The 25932-nt window shown below is 37.9% G+C and overlaps 1 protein-coding gene across 1 annotated transcript in view; it reads left to right on the top strand.

Moving 5' to 3' along the window:
• Positions 1–25932, top strand: part of LOC134655107 (transient receptor potential cation channel trpm) — a 301664-nt gene that overhangs the window by 266807 nt on the left and 8925 nt on the right. The window contains exons 13-27 of the mRNA XM_063510569.1: positions 4500–4683; positions 7070–7259; positions 8786–8997; positions 10900–11052; positions 17950–18144; positions 18821–18978; positions 19347–19537; positions 19814–19959; positions 20792–21013; positions 21390–21623; positions 21752–21874; positions 22029–22220; positions 23264–23347; positions 24495–24714; positions 25010–25124. Of these exons, the coding sequence (XP_063366639.1) occupies positions 4500–4683; positions 7070–7259; positions 8786–8997; positions 10900–11052; positions 17950–18144; positions 18821–18978; positions 19347–19537; positions 19814–19959; positions 20792–21013; positions 21390–21623; positions 21752–21874; positions 22029–22220; positions 23264–23347; positions 24495–24714; positions 25010–25124 (2619 nt within the window). The remainder of the gene's footprint in view (positions 1–4499; positions 4684–7069; positions 7260–8785; positions 8998–10899; positions 11053–17949; positions 18145–18820; positions 18979–19346; positions 19538–19813; positions 19960–20791; positions 21014–21389; positions 21624–21751; positions 21875–22028; positions 22221–23263; positions 23348–24494; positions 24715–25009; positions 25125–25932) is intronic.

The following is a 25932-nucleotide window of genomic DNA, read 5'->3' as shown; positions in this document are numbered from 1 at the left end:
AGGATCAACTGCTATTATTTTCCATTTGTTACGTGAACACGGAAAACTCGAATTATCGGAGGTATGAGTATGATGGCATTGAGGTTATAATAACCAACTGTAATAAGCATCCGGTACTTTATAATGAAGTGGCTAAGTAAGTCGTCAGAAAAAATAGAAAATCTTTGAATGCCTCTTCGCTTCTTAAAATAATTCGTTCACAATAAAAAATTCTTACTTTGATCACTATTTATTCTTTTTTTTTTGCATTTTTACTGTTGAGTTTTCTGTTGTACCTACGACAAATCATCGTTGTTAGACACGTAACAATCAACAACAGACGACCACCACTGAAAAATTTAAAACCATTATCTACCTCTCATTCTTGCATATTCGAGCGACTGAGAGGCAGATAGAGTCAGGCCAAGCTAGTTATTAACGAATTTGATAGCCCAGAAGGTGCAAGTGTTAAGTAAACATCATTTATTATTATGTAGTTTCATAGAAGTTTGACGTTTAAAATAACACTTGCACCGTCTAGGCCAGCGGTCGGCAACCTTTTAGCAGCCAAGGGCCACATAGTAGTTAACGAAGTTGACGCGGGCCGCACTTTGTTAATATTTATGACTTTATCAGACATTGTCGTATGTCAATATTACATACAAAATAGCCAGGGAGGCTCGCGGGCAGCAAGTGACAGGTTCACGGGCCGCGGGTTGCTGACCGCTGGTCTAGGCTATCAATATCGCTGCCAGCTTAGCTTGGTCTGACTCTAAAGTATTTAGATTTTTCGATAATGGCGGTAGACCTCAAAATCAGATATAGCATACGTTATAGATAAAACAGCAGCTCCTTTTCCCTCTTACCGCTTTTACGTTTTAACTACACGAAACGAAACCATAATTAACCGTAAATAACCGTACGAACAAACCCATAACGAAACCGTAATTTAAATCCCGCCCTTAACATCAAACGGTATCGTTGAAGGGGAATTTTCCGTTTCATTTCCGTATTTAATGACCTCTTGTTTTTCTAAATACATCGTGAGGCCTATTCCAGTTTTGAGAATTGAATCTCATGTTGATACAAGATACAATCTTGAGTCGTGTCATCCATCCGGCAGCATTAGGGCATGAACAAGGAAATTATTTTAATTTCAATTTACTATTTAAATAGATAAAATACAACTAAAACTGCGATTACGGTGAATATTATTATTTGCGGCATAAATCGTTTTTTTTTTCCCCATTGAAAACTATTTATTATGAAAACAAGCATTTTGTGTATTTTATTAAACAAAAATCCCAACAAACATAAACTATGATATAAATAGAGAAAAAGGCTTAAAAAAGTCAATATAAATAACAACAGTAAGTATAACCTTCAGTACTCATACCTGAGGGGCTACCGCGAAAACCGAATTTCGCAAATTGAGGGCATTTTTCTCTGTCACTCTAATTATAAGAAGGCGTAAAAGATCCCCGAAATGTACATTGAGAATTGTCAGATACATTGCATGCTCTACTGGTAAATTCGAGTTTTAGTTATGAGATCTCATTCCGATATGATATTGATCTGTCAGTGTCAAAAGTAAAATTTCTTCAACCAAAAACGTCACTTTTGACAATAACAGATCAGTATCATATCGGAATCTAATAACTAAAACTCGAATAGACCGGCTAGGCAGCCAAGCACCAATCAGTGTTAACTCACGCAGATTGGCTTTCGTCGCTATACTTACTCAACCATGAGGTAGAATATGGTAGGATATGAATCTGCAACAATCATTTGATGGAAATGTCGCTTTTCTTTCATTCGGAATACGGGTGTTTTTGTCATCAAATGAGTGTTGCAGATACGAAGTTGAGTAAGTATAGCGGCGCTATGTAATCGGGAGTTGCCTCATTAGGCATCTCGCTCACACTTAGTGGTGCGTGTGAGATGCCTGTTGAAACGACGCACGGTCGTATCAAAACCCTATCAAATTATGAATACCGAATTGGCCCTCGAGTTTGCACTGCGTTAAATGAGAAACTTATTTAATTATTACATCATTTTGACCCTTATTTTGCTTCTTGCAGATCAGATTGATTTTGTAATCTGTTTGATGTATTAATTAATATTAGGAAAATTTAATTGGATCCATTTTGTTTTCCCAAGCTTAGTGCGTATTAAATCTTCTTCCTCGCGTTGTCCCGGCATTTTGGTCACGGCTCAAGGGAGACTGGGGTCCACTTGGCAAATAATCCCAGGAATTGGCGTAGGCACTAGTTTTTACGAAAGCGACTGCCATCTGACCTTCCAACCCAGAGGGTAAACTGACCTAGTTTACCCTCTGGGTTGGTTATTGGGATTAGTCCGTTTTCCTCACGATGTTTTCCTTCACCGAAAAAAGCGACTAGTAAATATCAAATGATATTTCGTACATACATTCCGAAAAACTCATTGGTACGAGCCGGGGTTTGAACCCGCGACCTCCGTTCACCTATCAGTAGAGTGATTCTTGATGAAGATTTAGGTGTATAATTTGTAAAGGTTTTGTGTAAATTAGTTGAACTACCCTTGCGAAGCCGGGGCGGGTACCTAAAATCTATTTTTTTATTCGGTAGACATTTCAGTCTATCATTTTATTCATAGTATGAACATAAAATGCATTTCATACTAAGAAATGTCATTTTAGTCTACCGAATTAAAAAATAGACTTTAGTAAAGCCATAATTTCGTTTTTTTAGCAATGTCAAAAACGTTCTGATTTTATTATGTTTTAATAGTATTTGAAAATGTTTTTTATTTAATTTCTTTTTATATATTTTTCATTTTACAATTTTGGAAACCTTCTTACGGCGACGACTTCCTTACTGTGTAAATAATATAAAATAAATTAATGTATATCTTTACTGGCAAATGGGATATCTACGGGCTTTGGCAATTTGCATATTTATTATTTTAATCCCATGCATTGTAAGCCTTATCTACGCGTTATTTAAATGGGGTCACAGAGAGAGTAATAAATTTTAAAAAGCTTATCCTTTGTCTATGCTAATCATATGTAATATGTACCAAAAACATGCAAAATTCAAATTAATTTTACTACTTGATTAATTGCTGTTTCATTTTTCACGCATTACATTAAAAGATAACAACGATGGACCCTGTATTTGCTCTGAGGATCCTCATGGAGGGATACAGAGCAAAGAACACGCCTCTACATTTCCTGTTTCTGGATATGGAAAAGGCCTTTGACTGTGTCCCTCGTGAGATGATCTGGTGGGCGCTGCGGTCCAAGGCTGTACCTGAGACCTATATTGACACTATCCGGGACATGTACCGCGATTCCGATTCAATAGTCAGGACCGCTGTTGGTGACACCAACCCCTTTTCTGTCACCGTTGGAGTACATCAGGGCTCTGTGCTCAGCCCGTTTCTGTTTAGCGTGATATTAGACGCCCTGTCAGCCAGCATCCGAGACTACCATGAGCAGCCACCGTGGCTATTCATGTATGCTGATGATATCGCGCTGACAGACTCTGATAAGGGCCGACTTGTCCAGCGGGTGAACAGATGGAGGGGGTCGCTAGAAAACGCCGGTCTTAAACTAAATGTGGCGAAGACAGAGTACATGGCCTGCAATAGTACAGATCCTCTACCCGTCCGCATAGGCGGGGACATGGTCAAGCGCACGGATCAAGTTAAGTACCTAATAGGATCTGTACTTAGCACTACCGGGGACATCGACAGCGACGTCAAAGCCCGAATATCCGCTGCCTGCGTCAAATGGCGGGAGATGACTGGGGTTATTTGTGACCCCAAAATGCCGATTAAATTGAAGGGACAGGTCTATAAGACCATCATTAGACCTGCCCTTCTGTACGGCAGCGAGACTTGGCCTTTACTAGAGCGGCACAAGCAGGAACTGCGTGTCACGGAAATGAAGATGCTGCGGTGGATGTGCGGAGTTTCACGCAAGGATCGCGTCCGAAACGCCCACATCCGGGGTAGTCTTGGCGTCCGTGACATCGCTGACAAACTGCAAGAGTGCCGCCTTCGTTGGTATGGCCACGTCTCGCGCAGACCGGCAAGTTACGTGGGTAACAAATGCCTGGCCATGCCGCCTCCTCCCGTTACGGGAAGAAAAGGCCGGCCCAGGAAGCGATGGCTTGATGTCGTTAAGGAGGACATGCGTGCCAACGGACTCACCACCAGGGACGCCGAAGATCGGGCAAAGTGGACACGAAGGAGTCGGAAGGCGGACCCCGGGTCCTCGCGCCCCGCGCGGGGGCACAGCTGGGATTGACGCCAGGATGATGATGATGACATTAAAAGATAACAAAATGGCGGATGAATATTTTAGATACGTTCGCGCGAGTAGAGAGCAGGCTATTTTTATGCAAAAGAAAAAAAAAACAATTACTCTTTTAGCTTAGGTGGCAAAGATCCCTCCTAAGGATAAGTCCACCTTTGTACTTTCAATTATAGGTATAACTACTGATTACTACTAAATACAATTTTTTTTCGTAAAGGTGCTACTACACCCGGCGGAAATTCCGTCCGATCTACGCGAAAGTGATGAACAAGAGCGTCAACGTGCACCGCAACAGCGCGTCGTTCACCCGCCACCAGGCTGGCGGGCTGTCGCTCATCACCGGGTTCATGCCGGTCACTACAGAGATGGCGCTGTTCGACTACCCCTTCAACGAGCTGCTGGTGAGTGTCAATTATCGTCAACGTGCACCGTAACAGCGCGTCGTTCACCCGCCACACGGCTGGTGAGCTGTCGCTCATCACCGGGTTCATGCCGGTCACTACAGAGATGGCGCTGTTCGACTACGCATTCAACGAGCTGCTGGTGAGTGTATATTATCGTCAACGTGCACCGCAACAGCGCGTCGTTCACCCGCCACCAGGCTGGCGGGCTCTCGCTCATTACGGGGTTCATGCCGGTCACTACAGAGATGGCGCTGTTCAACTACCCCTTCAACGAGCTGCTGGTGAGGGTCTATTATCGGCAACGTGCACCGTAACAGCGCGTCGTTCACCCGCCACACGGCTGGCGGGCTCTCGCTCATTACGGGGTTCATGCCGGTCACTACAGAGATGGCGCTGTTCAACTACCCCTTCAACGAGCTGCTGGTGAGTGTCTATTATCGGCAACGTGCACCGTAACAGCGCGTCGTTCACCCGCCACACGGCTGGCGGGCTCTCGCTCATTACGGGGTTCATGCCGGTCACTACAGAGATGGCGCTGTTCGACTACCCCTTCAACGAGCTGCTGGTGAGTGTCTATTGTCAACGTGCCGGTGCACGTTAACGATAACGTAAGCTCGTTGTTACGGTTAACGGCGCGTCGTTCACCCGCCACACGGCCGACGGGCTGCCGCTCATCACGGAGTTCATGCCTGTCACTACAGAGATGGCGCTGTTCGACTACCCCTTCAACGAGCTGCTGGTGAGTGTCAACATCAATATCTACCTGTTACAAGAGGCCTCTATCATCAATTGTTCAACCATTCGTTTTCAAATATAGGTAAATCCTGTATTTACACAATCCCGGAAAAACCACAGGCGTGTTAACAAAGCTCTGTCCAAATAGAGGATGTTCGTCCAAAACAAATATTATGAATTATGATCCTTACGCTGATTACAGCCGAACCATCTTGGATCATATTCTACATGTATTTAAAGTTAGTTTTTCTATGAAAACAATTCATAATAAAAATATTTAATGTATTTAATACTCTTCTTGTGTTGTACCGGTCAAAATAAAAGTTTAATAACAATAGGGGATTGATCGCTATATGCAATGAATTTCTGAATATTTAATTGATAAAATCACTTGATCTATTCAAATTGTTTTATTATAATCTCAAGTCACAAGTTGTCATACAAAAACCAACCTAAAGTAACCCTTTTTGCTGTATCCATGATATGATTAATGTATTTCATCTACATAACAAATTCTATTTCTTGCTGCAACACATGACTAAGAGGCCGATTTTATTTTAACAATTTTTCATCTTCTATAGATACGACCGTGAGCCCAATTTAGATTTAAAATTATTTTTTTTGGTTTTGATCTGCATACATCCATACACTTACACCCGAGCTGCATACATCGACATTGTTAGTAGCTCGGTACTAGTACTTACAGGGCTAGCGTGTCTTATTGAAATGTTTTAATTGTTGGGCACTTAAAGTCTGTGACAACCCTACTCTATTCTTGTGCGGTGTCGGCATTTACGCAAACATCAAAGGCGGTCGGTCCACTGTGCCAAGGTCGTAAAAAAATAACACGAAAACCATATCAAATTGTTCATACAGAATTGGCATCTTAAGTATCGACAGGTTTTTTATCGCAACAGACACGGGTATGAGAGGGTGCCGCGGGTACAGTACAGTCGCCATCAGATATATCGGAGTGGCTAAGGCGCTCACAAATATCTGAACACGCCTCTGTTGTCAGGGCGTTAGAGTGCGTGTCCTGATATTGTGAACACCTCGGTCGCTCCGATATATCTGATAGCGACTGTACAAAAACCTATCCTTCTGCGTTAACAGCCGTAAACCCATTATCTGGGTACCTTTTGGGACCCTAAGCCCTTGCCTTATCGAGCTTAATTTCAATGCTTGTGAATGTATTCGGGTATCTTTTGATATTATTATTTCAACACTGTTGCGAGTATTTTTGAAAGGCACATTTATATTTGCTCTCTTGTTATTTCTGTTTTTATAAATTAAAAGAAACCTCTTCGTACATTTCGTTAATTATGATTATATATGTATTGTTGAAAAAACTAGTTGTATGAACAAACTCCAACGGTATAATGATAAAATGACTATGTTTATATCAACCTCGAGGTTCTAAGGACATTTTGTTATCATTATAACTTTATCTATAGTACGAAGTATATAATACATATACGTATTATATTATTATTACCGTCGCAAATGTACCGTCCATATCCGTTATGTTATTCATAAAATCTCGTAAACACTCTTAGTTCAATTTCGTGTTGACATCAATTTTGTTGAAACATATTTCAACTTTAATTACCAGAGACTTTTTGAATAAGAGGGTTTAATTCTTCCACAGATGTGGGCAGTTCTCACAAAACGCCACCAGATGGCGCTCCTCATGTGGACGCACGGCGAGGAGGCGCTGGCCAAGAGCCTCGTGGCCTGCAAGCTGTACAAGGCCATGGCCCACGAGGCAGCTGAGGACGATATGGAGACGGAGGTGTATGAGGAGCTAAGGCATTATGGCAAAGAGTTTGAGACCAAAGGTACAAAATAGGCAGTAAGACAGTTTTTCTCACAACGTCACCAGATGGCGCTCGTCATGTGGACGCACGGCGAGGAGGCGCTGACCAAGAGCCTCGTGGCCTGCAAGCTGTACAAGGTCATGGCTCACGAGGCGGCTGAGGACGATATAGAGACCGAGGTGTATGAGGAGCTAAGGCATTATGGCAAGGCGTTCGAGACCATAGGTACAAAATAGGCAGTAAGAAAGTTTTTCTCACAACGTCACCAGATGGCGCTACTCTTGTGGATGCACATACATGATATGATATAGCTAGATATAGGTAAATTCACGATAGCTGGCGAGAAGTCCTAACTTGGTATGTTTTGAGAATTATTTTTATTATAATTTTAAAATAAATGACTTAAATGTAATGATGTTTAATGTTTAAAATCGGCTCAAAAAGCCCTTTCGTTTAATACCACACACGACAGGTTTCCAAACAATTTTTTTTTTATTCCTTACAAAAAAGATGACGTCATAACCCCACTCATTTTTTTTTTGTTGGTGCTTCGGGTTAAATTTATTCAAATGTCCTAAAGATCAATCGTACCGATCAATTTCGCGGTGTACCGCCAGCGCTACAAGTATAGGTTATGTTCTTTGTGAATTCTGCTATAAAGGTTAAGATAAGGTGGGCAGGAGCATCGCTTTTAAGTTTTAATTCGCACTGTTTCATTTATAATAAACAGTTAGATACCTATTCACAAGGCACAGTCACTTAAAATATTATTTTACCCTTAGTCAAAGGCATCAGCTCTATTAAATAAGTTAAGGATTCATTAAGACGTTCCACCACAGTACGCGCAAAAACAATTTGTAAAAGACGTTATTCCAATTTAGGACTTTCGAGGTAAATCTCTACAAAAACTAGCCTCTTAAACCAGCCCTTAATTAAGGCGGACTCAAATCGGCCCCTTCAGAACAAAGGAGTGAAATATCTAAGGAACTTTGGGCTCGATTCGGGTGCCAGGCCAAGTTTTAATTAAATTAAAAAGCTATTAAAAGTACTGAATGGGTAATAATTGGTTGGTACATAGCTTGGTTTCTAAACACTACAGACAAATCACTCTCTGCTAAATTCGAAATATTTTTGACTCGTAAGAATTTTAGCTCTTTCTAGTACGCAAGAATTGTTAAGCTATACGTCACCTTGCTATTTACTTTGTGGGCTATGTGGCCGACTACGATGCCCGCCTGGCGGCTATGTGCTACATTGTGCCATTTGTTACAGTAGTAATGTTTGCACTTTTTCCATGCGTTATCTTTGCTTTTACTAATACTTACCGAACATGACACAACATAGCCAAATACCATTACATTTCATGTAAATAATATATTTAATTAAATAAAATAATTACTGGATTACTGAGCCAATTTTGTTCTCATGTTTAAGATCCTTGCTTGCTTATTGGTAAAAGCTGCCATCAAATGCATATAAATATGTCCCCCATGATTCTCTTCAAAAATAATTTTGACAGCTCCATCTAATACGTGTTCACTTTCCAGCTCTAGAGTTGCTGGACTATTGCTACCGCCAAGATGATGACCAGGCCCAGCAACTCCTGACCTGCGAGCTCCAGAACTGGTCCGGACAGACCTGCTTGAGCCTAGCCGTTGCTGCCAACCATCGCGCCTTACTAGCCCACCCGTGCTCACAAATCATACTCGCGGACCTCTGGATGGGAGGCCTTAGAACCAGAAAGAACACCAGCCTTAAGGTACCTTGTCTATTTCATTCATTCTCCGTTTGAATATCTTGTTAACGCACAGATTGGCACGAGTAGATTCAGTGTTAGAGAACTCTTAACCAACCAACCGTGATGAGCAATTATGAGGTGTCACGTCTGTGTGTCAATGAGCTTTATAATACTTTTTGAAATCTGCATGCTATGCATTCGGACGTCGACCATACATTCCTTGCAACTGTCATGATATTTTGACTGTGAATGAAAAAGTTTATGCGATTGCGACGAGTTGAAAACCAAAATTAGACTGCGGTTCCATCTGAGATGTGCGAGGATGAGTAGCAAACACATCGCTCTGTTTGTTTAGAACGAATAGCATTACTTTATTTACTTTTCCTCGCAATTTTCTATTGGTTGTTAACAAACACATCCCTCGCTACACATCCGCACACATCTCGAGTGGAAACGCAGACTTAAAATCAAAAAAGTAACTGTTAGTTAGGTATGCAGTGACCTTTATGTTTGTTTTTTGCAACTAAATGATACAATTGGCCAGCGAGTCATAAAAAACTTTGTAAAGAAGATTGGACGTGAATTAATTATGTGGCAGCTTTCGTTCCAAAAGTAATGAGTTCAGTTAATTTATCTCACTGGGCCTAATACTATACTTCGTTTTTTTTAGCATTAGAAATAAGGTAAACAATCTTGATGTGTCTTTTAATTGAAAAACACATTTTAAAAATAAGTTACGGTAAATATGTAACAATTATGAATCTAATACGATCTTTTATAGTCTTCTGCTTTCATAAGTAATAGTTATTGATTTTTAAAAAGTGTTTTTCAATTAAAAGACATGTCAAAATCGCTTACCTTCTTTCAAGTTCTTTCTAATGCTAAAAAAAACGAACTATAGCATTGCCACAATTTGTCTTCATATCTGTTTGATAGAGTCTGAAGCAAAAAAAATGTTAAAACAAAGAGTACAAATAAAATAATCTGTAAACAAATTTATTATATATAAACCAAGCGTTTATTGGTAATTTTGTTACGCATTGTGTCTCAAGTTTTATGATACCATACAATTTTTAACGTAAAGTACACATATATAAACTTTTCGACACATTGTTTTTCTTATTTAAAATATATCGTTCTATTTTCCCTTAATTTACTCTGTTACGTTGACAGTGCGAAAACACTGCAGAATTTATAGGTACATAAATTGTTTGTTGTTAAATCTGTAGTTTATTAATATACATGGAAAACGCATTTCTATGACGCCCTCGGCGGCTGACTATGTACAGTGAGCGGCAGAAGTTGCTAAGCGGGCGAGGTGTTCAAAATGGTCTTCACGCGACTTTATTGTTAAGAGAATAAGAGCGTGTCAAGGTAATTTTGAACACCACGCCCGCTTAGCAACTTCTGCTGCTGACTGTACCCAGAGAATATCTACGAAGCCCCGTGCCGCCCAATGTACATTAGGATGTACACTCAGTCTCGATGGAATGTCAACCTTAATTAAAAACAAAGTAGGTAACATTTCATTTGTCTCGTAAAATTTTCGAACAAATGAAATTCAACCTAATTGAAAATACAACAAGATTCTAACTTCCTTGGCTATAATTTTGTATGGGCAGCACGAGTATAGAAGTCGCATTCACATGTATACTTTACCGACGTTATTTATAAACATCTGCTAGCTAGCATCAACTGAATGATCATCGTTTGTCCCTTTCTACGGCATAACGACAGGGAGAAACGACGATCATCAACTGATTAAGTTAGCAGCCGTTTATGAATAACGCCATACTAGTTTACTATCTCAAAGTATAATCGACGTCCGCATTTAACTTAGTTAAACGTAGCATGGGGCTTATAAGTAAAGTGAAATCGCTAGTACCGTGTTTCGTTTGCCACATCTTGGCTTTGTACCGTAAGGTCATTCTGAGCCTGCTGTGCCCCTTCTACATCCTCCAACTGGAGTTCAAGTCTAAAGAGGAACTGCAGCTGATGCCGCAGACTGAGGAGGAGCATCTGGAGAACGAGAGCCTGGAGGACGACCGGAGTACCAAGGATCCGAATGATGCTGAGGTACTTTTTAAGTTATGTTGCTTCCCATCACGCTTGGCGCTCATTTTACCGTGTATATACAAATTGTTAAATAATGCATTACTTGAGGTAATGCCAAATATCTAACATGTACGGCTACCACCAGTTTGACACTGACATGCTTCGCTAGCGTGTGCGTAACTTACTTTTTATGCATCTCGATTGTACTCGCATATAATGTGCGCGCGAGATGTGAAAGTAAGTTAAGCAGATGTTAGCGAATACGAGTATGTCAGTTTGACACTGCTAAGGCAGTCGTGGTAGGGTTTACTGACGTAATTTTTTTATAAAGCGGTGTCGTCGCAATGCTGTGTTGACTATATTTTTATAAAAAATATATTATTTGGTCTTAAAATAATACAAAAATAGGACAGAGCGTCAGACCGATAAATATAAGAAATGAAACATGCTACTCAGATTTATACACGTTCACTTTTCATATGACGGTCAAGTTATCCATACAAACTATACTAACGAATAGTTTTCAATCCGAAAAAGTATTTAACTTTATCTAGCTAACTTGAAGAAGACAAGACCACGCGCCTCTGTCATTTAAACAGACACTGTTTTATGTATTATAATTATAACACTTCTTGTTGAAAGAGTAATTTGACGTATAAAATTATTATTTTACAAATTAATAAATTGGAAGAGTAAGTAAATAATAATATGCATCCTACCTACAATATGTATAATATCTTAAGTGTAAAGGAGGTATAGGTACGCAAAAACTAACAGATTAAAGTGAACACAGCATGCATCATTTTTATTAAATTTTCAAAGTTGTAAATACACGTTCTTTCCATTTCGGTGATGGGTATAATTATATTATCTATATAATATATTTGCTTCAGGAATACAGTAATAATATTGAAGTCTATCAGGTATAGTAATATATTAAGGTCACTAACACATGAGTTGGGGTACCTAAATCGTCATTTGACAACCAAGACCCCTAACAAAACTAAATAAGGTGACCATTATCTTTTAAAATTTGCAGTTTTTTATAAGCATAAAAATACAAACTCTGGGTCACGTTAAAAAATTAATATCGAGTAGTAAATATTGTTACAGTGCCAAAAAAATATACCTAAATTAAAGAATAAACTTCATTTTAAATAAATAAATAAATATTATAGGACATTCTTACAGATTGAATAACTCCCACAGTAAGCTCAAGAAAGCTTGTGTTGTGGGTACTCAGACAACGATATATATAATATACAAATACTTAAATACATAGAAAACACCCAAGACTCGGGAACAAATATCTGTACTCATCACACAAATAAATGCCCTTACCGGGATTCGAACCCTGGACCGCGGCTTCACAGGCAGGGTCACTACCCACTAGGCCAGACCAGTCGTTTTAAATATAAAACTTGTTTGTCAAATGACGTTTTATTCATAGACTTGGTATTTGATTGATACTTACAATAGGTTGGCGTACTCGTAGTGAAACGGAGACCGCTTTCTATCAAGAAGATAATACCGCCTGGACAGCAGAGCAAAACCAAGCAGGTAGACCGGGCTGCTCTCACTTCAATCTTACCCCAGTCAACTAGGTAGTCCAACACAACAGAAACTTTGCCGAATTTGTAGCTGGCATCAAACTTGACTACCTATATTTGCGAAGATACGGTTATGCCGCTATTTTGGTTTTGAATGAGATGCACCAAAAATAGTTAATTCCATAATTATTAGTCATTGAGATCTTTCTGATTGTGTTTAATAGGTAGTAAAAAAAAACATTTATTTTAAACAACAAGGCTCATAATCATTCAATTCTAAAATGTCTTATATTTAAAAACACCATGTCATGAAATGGGTTATTTTACAATAAAATATTAAAAAATGTAATGTTCAATTAGCCTATAGAATTATTAGCGTATATTTTTGTAATTCCTCGAAATCAGATCAACATTTAAAATATTTCACGAAGTTACAAATTCCCTAAAAGTTTGTTCGTGACTTCGTAGAATATTCGAATGCAGTTTAAAACTTATCATCTCTCATTCCGGGGTAAAACTGGATTATACTCATAGCTACAATATTCGATTTAAAAATGGGTACATTTCGGAAATGGAATACGGAGTATCATAACGAAAATCATAGCCGTAAAATAATTCATAATTAAGTATATAAAATATCAATTAAAATTGTAAAAGAAACCATCCCAGGATTCCCAGGTTACATCGCAGTTTGATAGATTTCAATGATACTTCGAATAAGAATTTTAATACCTGTTGCATAATACTCCTCGTTGACTGGGATATAGAGCTTAGATCTATGTGAACACAAGGTTTCAACACTTTGCGAAGAGCATTTCAAACGAATGTAGGTAGTATAGAAGAGATTTTTAATAAGAGGCGCACGAACCTATAGCCGCCGTAAAGTAATCCTTCTCTCTAAATATTCCCCAATGTGCTTCATCTAAATTTAGACCAACGTGTATTTTTGATACGATCAGGATCTGGCCCTAATTTTTAATTTTATTTGAAAAAGTTAAGCATTTGACCACAATCTCACCTGCCGGGCTAGCAATGATTGGTGCGACAGTATCTCGCGGTGAGATAGACTACCCGTCCCTCTTTTATTAACACAGTTAGAAAAAGCCGGCTAGTTTATCTCGCCGCGAGATACTGTCGCGCCAATCATGTGCTAGGGGTGCTGATGGTAAGTGGCGATGCAGTCTAGGATGGATGGATTAATTAACTTATGTAGGTAGAGTTACGAGTAGACCAAGAAAAGTCTGCAACGATTTTGATAGCATAAGCAGTGCAAATGTTATTTTAAACGTCAAACTTCTATGTAATTATGACGTATAAATTACACTTGCACTACGTAAGCTATTAAAATAGTTGCAGACTTTTAACTCTAGACTAGATATATGTTTTATTAACGACTTTAATTTTCCGTTATTTAGCAAGCAATGTATCATCAATTCATCACTAGTTTGTTCTAATTAAAAATACACGTTGGACAAAGCCTCAAGTTTAGAAGCACCCGGTATATTTCCATTTTGCTACTCTGTACACTCACGAAGCCGATGGCAGCAAACCGAGCTTTAATCATGGGTCAAACAAATTGCCTTCATTGTCGAAACACGGTAATATTTGACACGATAAATTCAAATTAACTCTCGTGGTTAATGGGTCACTACTTGACAAGCGGAGCGTTTTGCGTAGCGGAGCGTGCAACGTTTACGCGTCAACGCGTCATGTCATTATTGAATAAAATTGTACATGTAACGTTAATTGAACTATCAATTCTCTCGACCCCTGAATCGATCGATCGATTCGGTCGATTTCTGAAAGAGAAACGTAATGGTGCCTTTTTACGACATAATTTGCTTGTTGGGAAGTACCTGTCAAAGCCATACACTAGCAGAGTTAGAACGCTAGCTTTATTTAGAACTATGAGGTATGACATCATACCGAAAGGTAGTCATGGGTTGTCATGGGCAATATTAAAACATTAGATAGGCCGGGATACATGCAACTTTCCTCTGTATCGAAAAATACAAAATAGACGCAGTAACGTAGCTCAAGCTTCACTAGATGGAGAGACTCTTGGAATTCCCGTTGTTTAAAAAGGAAACTCAAATAGATTAACTCCACAGTTGCATTTAATTACCCTGGTTGACCTTAGCTCCCCAAACATATTATACATTGTAAGACATGGAGTATCGGTTGAATTTCTCATTGACAAACAGCAATAGGAGAAGACAGACAAACGCGCAAACGCTAAGGCGTTTATGCTAGCTAAAGTGTCATTCTATGCAACTTGCTAACTATGTAAACAAACCGCCATATTAAAATTGTCTCTGAATGTCAATTTACTAGTGACTTTTGTTTACATAATAGTTCCATAGAATGACACTTTACGCAAAACGCTTCTCTCGCCACACACCGCAATATTTATTGCATACCGTCTCTACGGGGTACTGTTTCCAGCTATTCCATATTTAATTTCCACTTGTGTTCGTAAAGTCGTGCTCGAGAAGCGTAAAATCGCTGCCACGTGTCCATGTCCTTGTGCTCTCTTGTAATAGGCCACGTTATACATTTACGGTTCACCTCTGCGTTGTCACAGCGGCGTCTGAAATATTCGTCCCCCGAGACATTTTATTTTACTTTAAAACGTGTATTTCTCGCTGTTATTTACGGCTTAATATTTTGACAGTTTAATGAGATAGTTAATGGTTTAATTAAATACTGTAAAATTTTTGTTTTTGCTAAAATAGACATATTAATACGAGTAAGGTAAAAATAAAATGAAATAAAATGAAATGATGCGCATAGTTAACGAAATGGCTTTTTTATATGTTTTGTATGTAATATGTTGATTGATTTTTAACATTTACTAAGTGACTTAGAACTATGTATGTATTTACTTATTACAGAAGTACGTAGTGCCAGATTTTGTATCCGACACCCAATGGGATCTAAGGCATTTTTCTTTAGGTACACATTCAGTACCTACCTAAAAAAATAGTATGTGTTTTTGCTAATGCAAAAAGTAGTAACATAACGAATGAAATTCATAATGTCGATCTACAAGTGTCTATGAATGAATGAATAACATTTATTTCAGGACAAGTCCCATAGTATGTTAGTAACAAGATGAATACTTAAAAATTAGTGTTAGTGCACAACATAAATAAGAATTTAACACAAATAAAAACTTAAAAACCTATAACCTGCCTACGTGGAGCGCGAGACATGGAGCTGCGTCCATCGACGCATCAGCGCGGAGTCCCAGCGGTCCGCGAACGCGCTCAGGATCCCGTTGGTGCTGCAGCGAACTCGGGCTAACAGGGAGGCGCACCGCTATCTATAAGATGCAGTTATAATGCACTAGACGGAGCAAATATTAATGCTATTTCGTTCCACCGCATAGCTCCCGTAGACTAGACAAAGTTGGGCCAACCTGTAAATCGAGCTTTAAATAGCTTAGTTACCCAACTATGTTTGAAATACCAAGCATTACATTTGGCGCTAGGAAATTCCATAGGTGAGCTATTTAGCATACCTCCATCTACAATCTACACAGCTACACAAAGTCATACAGACTCACTATCTCTCTGCCTTGCCTTAAGGTTGACTGATAGAGAATGCTTTTGACATTAAGGCCACCTTTTGTACGATAAGTTTTTCTTTTGTGCAATAAAGATTAAATTAAAAAATGAATAGAATACAGCATACATAATCTCCAATTCCTTTCGTATTTTTACCTTAGCTTAAACAAGGACAATTTGCTACTCGAAAACTGTGAGGAAAATACCTACTTTGCGTGGCAAGGTCTAAAAAGTACACGCTAGAAACACTTGCATTTCATTAGCTCGATCCATTTCATTTTGGTACAAAAAATAGAATAAAAAGTTAAGGAAAACAAAAATGCAACTTTTGTTTAGGTCGTAGGAGATCAAACAAAAACTAAAAACCCACTTTGCTCTTCTGTTACATATATGTGACGTTATCTATTAAAAGGGACCTTATTGTCAATGGCGCTTACGCCATTATTAACGATGCTCCGATATAAACACAATGCCGCGCGACGCTGTGCGGCGTAAGCGCCATCGACAATAAGGTCCCTTTTCATAGATAATGCCCCATATGACTATATTGTCAGTTCTATGAATATTCACCCTTGACCCATAAAGACAAGTTAGTGCCCTAGAAGCTTAACTGCCGCACTAAAATGGCCTTAAAGATAAACTTTAAAACAGGCTCTTAAAACGTTTATTGTCTACAAGTACATAAACACAATTTATAAATTAAACTCATGACGATTCTCGACTTAAAGACACAATAAAACCTCATCGTTAATAGAATTGCCATTAAGAATTCTATACCAGAATGTTATATCGCTATTTTATTGTACACGCCATTATGTTCCTAATTTTCATAATTCTATAGACGAAAATAGCGTTAACCCTCATGTGTACATAAGTCATTTGGATTCTTCAGATACCCAGTTCCGCAGAGGTGAACTGTAAATTGAAAAGTCCGAACCGTCCTTGTCTGTAGTTAGGTTAACAAAATTCAAAGCCAATTATCGTTTCTACCTCCAACTTGAACTTCTATTCAAATATTTAAATGTACAATTTCAATTTGTCGAAGCTTGCAATCATTCTGCTCATTGATCTTTGATTATGTCTTACTACACTTTTGCACCTGAATTTCAGCTTTTTATGTAATCTGTATTTAAATGTTCTGTGTCATGTATTAAATTAGCTTATAATAACGCTTACATTCTCGTATCGCATTTTCCAAAAATTTTAAATTTTTAACAATTTATTTCATTCAAATTTTTTATAAATGCAGTTTTCTTTTCCAAAATATTCTAAATCTTGTGTCTATATAGTTGTTGTGTATGGGGATGCTTTATTCCAAAGTTTGGTGTTTTTTTAACGTTGAAACTTTTTTTATTGTTATTGCGTTAACCACAAAGTCTTTGTTAAACATGACTGATCTAATTTTCACAAGATAAAGATTTCATGTTAAGTTAACAATACAAATGAAAGTCAGATTTAGATTCAAGTCTAAATCAAATTTAAATAACTCTCTTTGAGTCTGTTTGGTTGTAAAATAACTTGAATTAGAAAACATAGTTTTATTTTATACCAAGGAACCAATTAGGTACATATACAGATTAGTTAAATAGTTCGAAAAGCTTTTGTTCACGTTCACTTACTTCTTGGTTTTATACAGAATTCGTTTTATAAATTATGTTAACTAAATCGAAACGAACCCAACTTTTGTTTTCTTATCATATCTAAAGATGTCCAAACAATTTCTCAACACTATAGACACAAGATTACAACAAAACGGTTCTGACAACATACTACACATAATTTTGTCTGGACTCAAGCAGGCATTGATTGGCTCAGGAGAATGCGACACGCGCGTCGATCAGAACGGGAAAGTGGGTAAAATAGGGTGGGAACCCTCGTACAGAGAGCTGCCGGAGTACCACGCGCCGGAGGACAAGCGCATGCGGCCGCTGCGGCTCAGGAAGAAGATCTACGAGTTCTTCACGGCGCCGATCACCAAGTTTTGGGCTGATTCGGTAAGTTGAACAATCTTTTTACGTAACCTAAAACACCCAACGATTTAAATAGTCACTGATGAGTGATGATGTTAAGGGGCCCACTGATTACTAGTTCGCCGGACGATATCAGCCTGTCAGTTGTTCGGAACTAGGCACAAATAATAAAATGCATTCGCGTCGCGCTAAACTTAATAATATTAATTTAGTGATAAAAAAAAGTGTGTATGACAGTTAAAACGAAACCATGCAAAAGCATTGGCTCAGTTTCTGCAGACATGGATCGTTTCAAATGGAGGAATAGCTTATGAAAAATAGATGAAGGTAATAAATAATCGGCTTAATATCGTAGGTATAATAGCTTATTGATTAGTACGACCTCAATCGACCTACATATTTGTATTAATATATTTGTATTTGTATAATATTAATTGAAGTTTTCTTCTTCAACCCTGCTAATTATTATAAATGCGCAAGTAACTCTGTAGGTCTGTCGTTCTGTCTGTTAGCCTGTCCGAGTTCTATTTCTATTATTATATTTCTCAACTCCATCTATTTCAACCCAAAAATACCTGTTTTAATATCATGAGATTATGCCCCTGTTACAGGGGCAAACATAATCTTGTCAAATATCTGAGTTTGTTTTGGATCTAGGTAAAATAAATACTACCACTAAACATTATTTATATTGTTTCAGATCGCCTACATATTGTTCCTATTGATGTTTACATATACAGTATTAGTCAGGATGAGCCATACGCCGTCTTGGCCTGAGATTTATTCTATATGTTATATAATAACGTTTTTATGTGAGAAAGTAAGAGAAATCGTTACGTCCGAACCTGTTGCTATTAGGTGAGTTTATACTTAGGTATCATGTTACCATTTATTGTTAAAATACATTTAATATGTAGTATTATTCGGCTGCATAAAACATGCTATAGTCATTTCTATTAAATATAAAGAGTAGTGGAACTAGAATTGTGCCCTGTGAATTACATGTGTGAGTTATTTAAAATAAAAAAGTCTGTTTACTTCGATAAATATATTAATTAATGGTTTTTTAAGTAAATTAAAATTTTCAAATCAAACTAAACACCTCATACTATTAAATAAATATTATTGAAAAATCTTACTGAAATCAACCTAGTCAAAAGCTTAGCACTAGTAGCAATATTATTTCGCCCCGCGAATTAAATTTAATCTTTGAAATCATTCCGTAGACATAAGTTCAGCGTGTGGGCATGGAATATGTGGAACACGTACGATGCAGGCTTCATCATATTCTTCCTAGTGGGCTTGACGCTGAGGCTGCGCGTGAGCTCGATGGACGTCGGCCGCGTCATTTACTGCGTCGACATCATCTACTGGTACTTAAGGATACTGAACATATTAGGCGTAAATAAGTACTTAGGTAAGTCCTTCGTGCTATATATTTTTCAAGAATGCTTAGAGCCTCTGACTGTTTGATGCACTACACAATATTTATTTAGGGGATTGCTGTTAAAAGTTGTAAAAATGCAGTTCCTTTGATTGTCCTGTTCTTTCCCGTGAAATGTTTAGTGCCTATAAGGAAATAATTTCCTAATGTTCAGTTTTGGGTAGTACAGAAAATGTGCAATATATTAGAATAGACAACTAAATCTAAAGTGAAACATGTTACTTCTAAAGTTATCCCTATGATTTTCAGGACCTTTAGTCACAATGATGGGTAAGATGGTGAAAAACATGATATACTTCGTGGTGCTATTATTGGTGGTGCTAATGTCGTTTGGAGTCGCGCGGCAAGCGATACTCTACCCTGATAAGGAAGCCAGTTGGTACCTGATCAGAGAAGTAAGTAAAAACGTTTTTAAACTAAATACACATTAGCTGGACGAAAGCGAATTGGAATAACGGGTGGTTTCATATTGTCAAAATTTATCAACCCTTTGGAACATATTAATTGTGATTATTGTCGCTTTTATTAAGTAAAACATACAACGGATCGTTGCAGTGATATGATATCCAATGTAACTTTAATAGATGATCCAGTAATTTAGACAACAACAATATTTTCTCTGGCTTCATCACTATTATTGAAGTTTTCACTACATTTATCAACATTTTTGAACTCCATACTAACAAGCAACATTACCCAACCACTAACATTTTCAGGTATTCTTTCAACCCTACTTCATGCTTTACGGCGAAGTATTCGCCGAACAAATGGCGCCGCCTTGCGGCGGGCTAAACCAGCCGGAGTGTCGGGTGGGCCACTGGGTGCCCCCGGTGGTCATGAGCGTGTACCTCCTCATCGCGAACATTTTACTCGTTAACCTACTGATAGCGGTGTTCAATAACATCTTTATTGAAGTCAACGGTGTGTCGCACCAGGTTTGCGGCCAGTTTATCGTAGATGTTGATGTTATTGATGTTCGTTTCGCCTGTTGCGAGATTTGATTTACGCGGTTGGCAGGCTAATTAGAATAACCTATTGTTGGTAGTGTTATAGTTTTGTTTCTCGATGATTTATTTTGATCAAGCCAATTTAGTTTGATTATCCCGCACTACTGAACTCTATAATTTATAATCTATTCTATACATAGATAATTATTTTATTAAACTTAATTTAAATTTTATTAATATCCTCCAATTTTTTTATTATTTTATTTTCAATTCTTTTTAGATATTCTTCCAACCATACTTCATGTTGTATGGCGAGGTGTTTGCCCCGGAGATCGATCCCCCGTGCGGCTTGGGCGTCGACATGGCCAAGTGCGTGACGGGCCGCTGGATCACGCCCATCGTCATGACGATTTACCTTCTCGTCGCAAATATTTTGCTCATCAACCTTCTTATTGCCGTCTTTAACAATATATTTAACGAAGTCAATGAAGTCTCGCATCAGGTCTTGTTTTTATTTTGCTTTATTATTTTTAGTTTTACTGTTTATTGAATACTAATATATCTATGTTTATAGCACATATTACAAGTCTGTTTTAATTCAAAATAAATGTGTTAAACTTTCATTTAACAGGAATATTTTATTATTTAACCCTGAACTAACGCATAACATAATTATTGTCTTACTTTGCAAATTAAGTAGTGCTGCATGCATTTTCTTTTGTTTTATTACCGTACTGTATGTCGTTCGTTCGTTAAATTCATGTTTTAATTAAAATTCTAAAATATTGGTCAAATCAATTACAGAAATCAAATAATTCAATATGTAAATATTTTTGCAATTTTGCTGCAAAAACCAAACATTACATTTAACTTCACAGGTATGGATGTTCCAAAGATTTACGGTGGTGATGGAATACGAACAAAAACCAGTCCTGCCTCCGCCACTAATAATTTTTTGTCACATATACGCGACGTGCAAATGGGTGACGAGAAATGTCTCACACCAAAGGTTTCAGTACGATAATGGGCTGAAACTTTTCTTAGAGAAAGAAGACATGGAAAGGTTGTATGATTTTGAAGAAGAGTGTGTTGAGGGTTATTTTAGGGAACAAGTAAGTATCAATAATAATAATCGTCAATAAATACAAATAATCGTTGACTTGTAACAGGACAGATATATATGGTATTTTTTTATTACTTATTTTGAATTTATCATTCATAGCCGAATCGCGTTTTGCAGGAAATTAAATTATCAAATTCTATGGAAGAAAGAGTGAGAAACACAACTGATAGAGTAGAACATATCACAACTAAAATGGAAGACTTAAATCAAAAAGCTAATTGCCAAATACAGTCAGTACAGGTAAGTTAAAGTAATTTTAATAGAAGAGCTTACTATTTTAGAATAAAGTATGTTAGTGTACGGAGAACAGAAGACAGGAACTCCCGAGAAAGAAGAATATTTTAGAACTATATTCATTAACTAGAAAAGGTATAATTCGACGACATTATTTCAGAGCGTAGAGTTTAGGTTAAGAAAATTAGAAGACGTAGCAGAACAGACGATGAACCATCTAGCTGTAATACACCGGTTCATGGCCACACACCCGTCCTTGGTGAACCGAGGATCCACGGACACGCTGGGACCACCGCCTCCGACCTTCCAAGCTGCTGGTTCAAGGCTGAGAACGACTAGCGACAGATCGGAGGTAAGCTTTCAACTATTTAATCTTAAAAATCAATGTCAAACAATGCGATGGCAAATTTTTTATTAAATACCTAGTTCTAGAAACTTCAACTAGTATTAAGATAGTATTTGGAAGATTTATTAGGGCAAAAGTCAATCAATGATGACTGATTATTGAAACTGTAAAAGTTTTTCAACTTAAGTTTAGTCAACACCTATTTTTCTAAATAATTACCTACGAGATTCTCATAGAATATTTGCCACCGCATTATGATTTTTTTATTGATATATTCAATGATATATACGGTCACTTAATTGTTTATATATAATACAAGACCTTTAGAAGAATGCTTTTCAGTGTTCATTTTACTAATGCAATGTTTTGTTATTTTGGCATGTCATTATTAACCATAGACTAGGAATCCTCTAGACGGAGTTTAGAGCAATTATTTTATGAAACCGATGCTGCCAAAAATACTGGGGTGCGGGGGACGCGGTGAGCGAATCCCGTGCCGTGATTGGTCCGTTCAAAGACACAGACCAATCACGGCACGGGATTCTGACACTTTGACTCGAAGATGGAGTAAAACTACCGTATATTTGTGGCAGAGGGGGTAGCGTTACTATGCTCAGTCTAGAGGATGTCTTGTCTGTGTTATTAACTGTCGGTGTGTTTTGTTATGTCCTACTAAACTATACATTTATATCATTAAATGTTTCGTATATCTCATTGTGTCGGGTTACCAAAACGTTTTGTCAGTTATAACATATAAATCAATACCGTACTCGTAAGTGATAAACTAAGACCTACCAACGTTTTGATAATCTTTCTATTCTATGCTTTTATATGCATATCTGGTGATTTGAAAATGTTTAATTTGAAAATATGATTTTCTTGAAAACATAGCTATCATAAAATTGTTATAGCGTCATCAATAATAAAATTGACGTTAAAGAAAATCTAAATAAAAATTCGTGTTTCTACACAGATATTAAAGCAAAATTTGATACTCCCGTTTTCAAATCAACTCATACGCTCTCTATTGATGTGGCTAAACGTGGCAGGTGCTGTCGGACAGCGACACGGGCCCCACGCGCTTCGTCGTGCGCCCCGTGCAGGAGGAGGACGAGCGATCGCAACCCTCCGATGTAAGCCCCAGACCTTACCCAATGTCCCAACGAATTCTGAATCAGATATATGAGTAACACTTATAATAAATGGGTTTGACACGTCTATTTCACCGCGCTGACCAAAGAGTAAAGTAAGTATAAGTATCAGGTGTCAGTGTCAGCGTGGTGAAATAGGCGCATCATAATTGTGACATACGTTTGATCAAAATTTCCATGGGCTGCTTTTAGAGTTAGACCAAGAAAAGTCTGCAACGATTTTGATAGCACACGCAGTGTAACGGTTATTTTAAACGTCAAACTTCTATGTAATTATGACGTATAAATAACACATGCACTGCGTGTGCTATCAAAATGTTGCAGACTTTTCTTGGTTTAACTCTAGTCTCTAGAGCATCGCTGTAGCGTGTACCGTCTTTGTTATTAATATTGTTTCCAGTCACAGCGTATCACGAATCTTTTGCTAGTTTGATGGCTAGTTTTGTTATTGTACGTTTTTTTAAACGTATTGTATTCGTTATTCGTAAAAAAATTACAAGTAAATATTTAGTTCTTTAGATGAAACTTTATTCTACACATCTTGAAAAACGTGTTCGTTGGGACAATTCTTATAGTACATAGATGAAGTAGCTCTTTACCACCTTTATTCAAGCAAATATTAGAGACAAAGAAAGCAAAATCCTTGAGAAACCCGTAAAAGCGCTTTGTGTCGTGTGAGACAGCACCATTTTGATGTATTCCTTCATACTTGTGTAGTGTGACCCTAGTTATTAGCCATTCCTACGCTTATCCTCATAGTCCATTAGCTTTCAATCTTTCTTCATAGCCGCTAATTATTATTTTTGATTACAGACATTACAACCAACGGTAACAAAATTATTTGTGTATATTTTTCATCTTCTTTCTACAAAGGCATTTCGTTTATCATGTTTAGTTAAATTTCTTTTTTTAAATTACCATTTTACAATACATTTAGCTGCTTTCATGAAAATGATTTTCTATACTCACACGTAATTACTTCTAAAAAGCTTTGCGAGAATGTGTAAATACATCAGCTACAGCAGCCTTTTTAAAGTTTGCATCCGTTATGTAAAATAGTAGACTCTTTTTCAACTTTTTTCAAGAAGCCCTGGAGACCGCGATGATTCAAATAGCTTGTCCTCCTTAGTTAACACCAAAATCACCTGTGCAGCAGGACGAGATGCCCCACTCAGGGCCAGAAGCCCCGGGCCCTGGAGAGAAGGACCGCGATGGAGACTCCACGTCCACGTCCTCGGGAGCCAGTGGTGCTGGGCCGGAGATCACCGTCATCAGACCGCAGCCGCCCACACCGGCGCGACAGAGGAGTTCGGAAAGTAATAGGACTGAACCTAGTGAGGATAAAAAAGGTAAAGATCGGACTTGATCTAAAGAAATTAATGAAATTAGCTATGTGAAAACTTGTGCGTGCCTTCGATTATTTAATTTTCCATGTAGATAAAAGAAAAAAGCCTGCTAACTTTAGCTTTTACATCTTTTAAAGATTACATTTTATAGATCACATATTTAGGTACCCTCCACCCCGTGCGGTACCGCATCCTTATCCTAAAGTGCAAAGGTCGCTGTACACTTCAAATCGCAAATGACGCAATCAAATAGCAAGCGTTTGTATGTAATTCGACTTATAATTATTTGCCTGTATAGTTCCATCGATAACTGATGATGCGTTCTTGGAAGTGAACGAGCCGCCAGCAGACCTCGCCAGCCTGCGGCCTAGAACCAACACAGCGGGTACCAGGAGAACAGCTAACACTAGACGGTATGTATTCTAGTAATCTTCACTGTTTTACAATTATGCTATTGGGTGAATCAACTATTTCTTGTCACTCGTTGCCATGGTTACGTTCTCCTGGGTCACTCTTTAAAACCTGATTTTTAGGCATTTAAATTCACCAAAAACGCTTTTTTGTGATACTTATAAACCCTTTCCATTGAGGGTCGCCTACCAAGCGTGTCAGAAGAAGGTGGTGTACAGTGTCTTCTAACAAACTATGCTACTATTGTCTCTTGGCTGACCGGACAGAATAACAACAAGAAATAGTTGATCCACCCTATTACATGCTGCTCAACAAATAGAATCTGACTCAATTATCATCACAGTCCGTGCGTTTCACGATGTTCTTAATATTATGACCCTAAAGTCCAAGTTCGAATAATCCACTCACCCCTGTACGATGAAATTATCTATCCACTGGTGAAATGTTATGTGATGTACTAATTAAATTCCAGGTTTACCAAGAGCATTCTGTTTATTTTCACTGTAGTGTTATTGATGTTAGCAATTTGCAATGGAAATATGGTATAATCATTTACACAACTAGAAAAGCAAACAATCTAAATCACAATCTTTCTAACCAAAATGTTATATCAGCCAATGCAGTAAAAGTAAGATGGTCACAAATTTAAAATTACTGGCTTCGACATAAACAATGAAGCGTATTAGATTTTTGAATATGATACTATCATGATATTAATTTCAGTCCGTTCCCATAAAAACAGTATTAGAGCGATCGAGACTGACCGAGATTGATATCATGTTGTAAAATATTTTGGAAATCTGAATATGC

This window comes from Cydia amplana, chromosome 16 (genome assembly GCF_948474715.1).
Source record: "Cydia amplana chromosome 16, ilCydAmpl1.1, whole genome shotgun sequence".
Classification (NCBI taxonomy): Eukaryota; Metazoa; Arthropoda; class Insecta; order Lepidoptera; family Tortricidae; genus Cydia; species Cydia amplana.
Note: the sequence above shows the minus strand (reverse complement) of the source record. Positions and strands in the feature narration are given on the sequence as shown.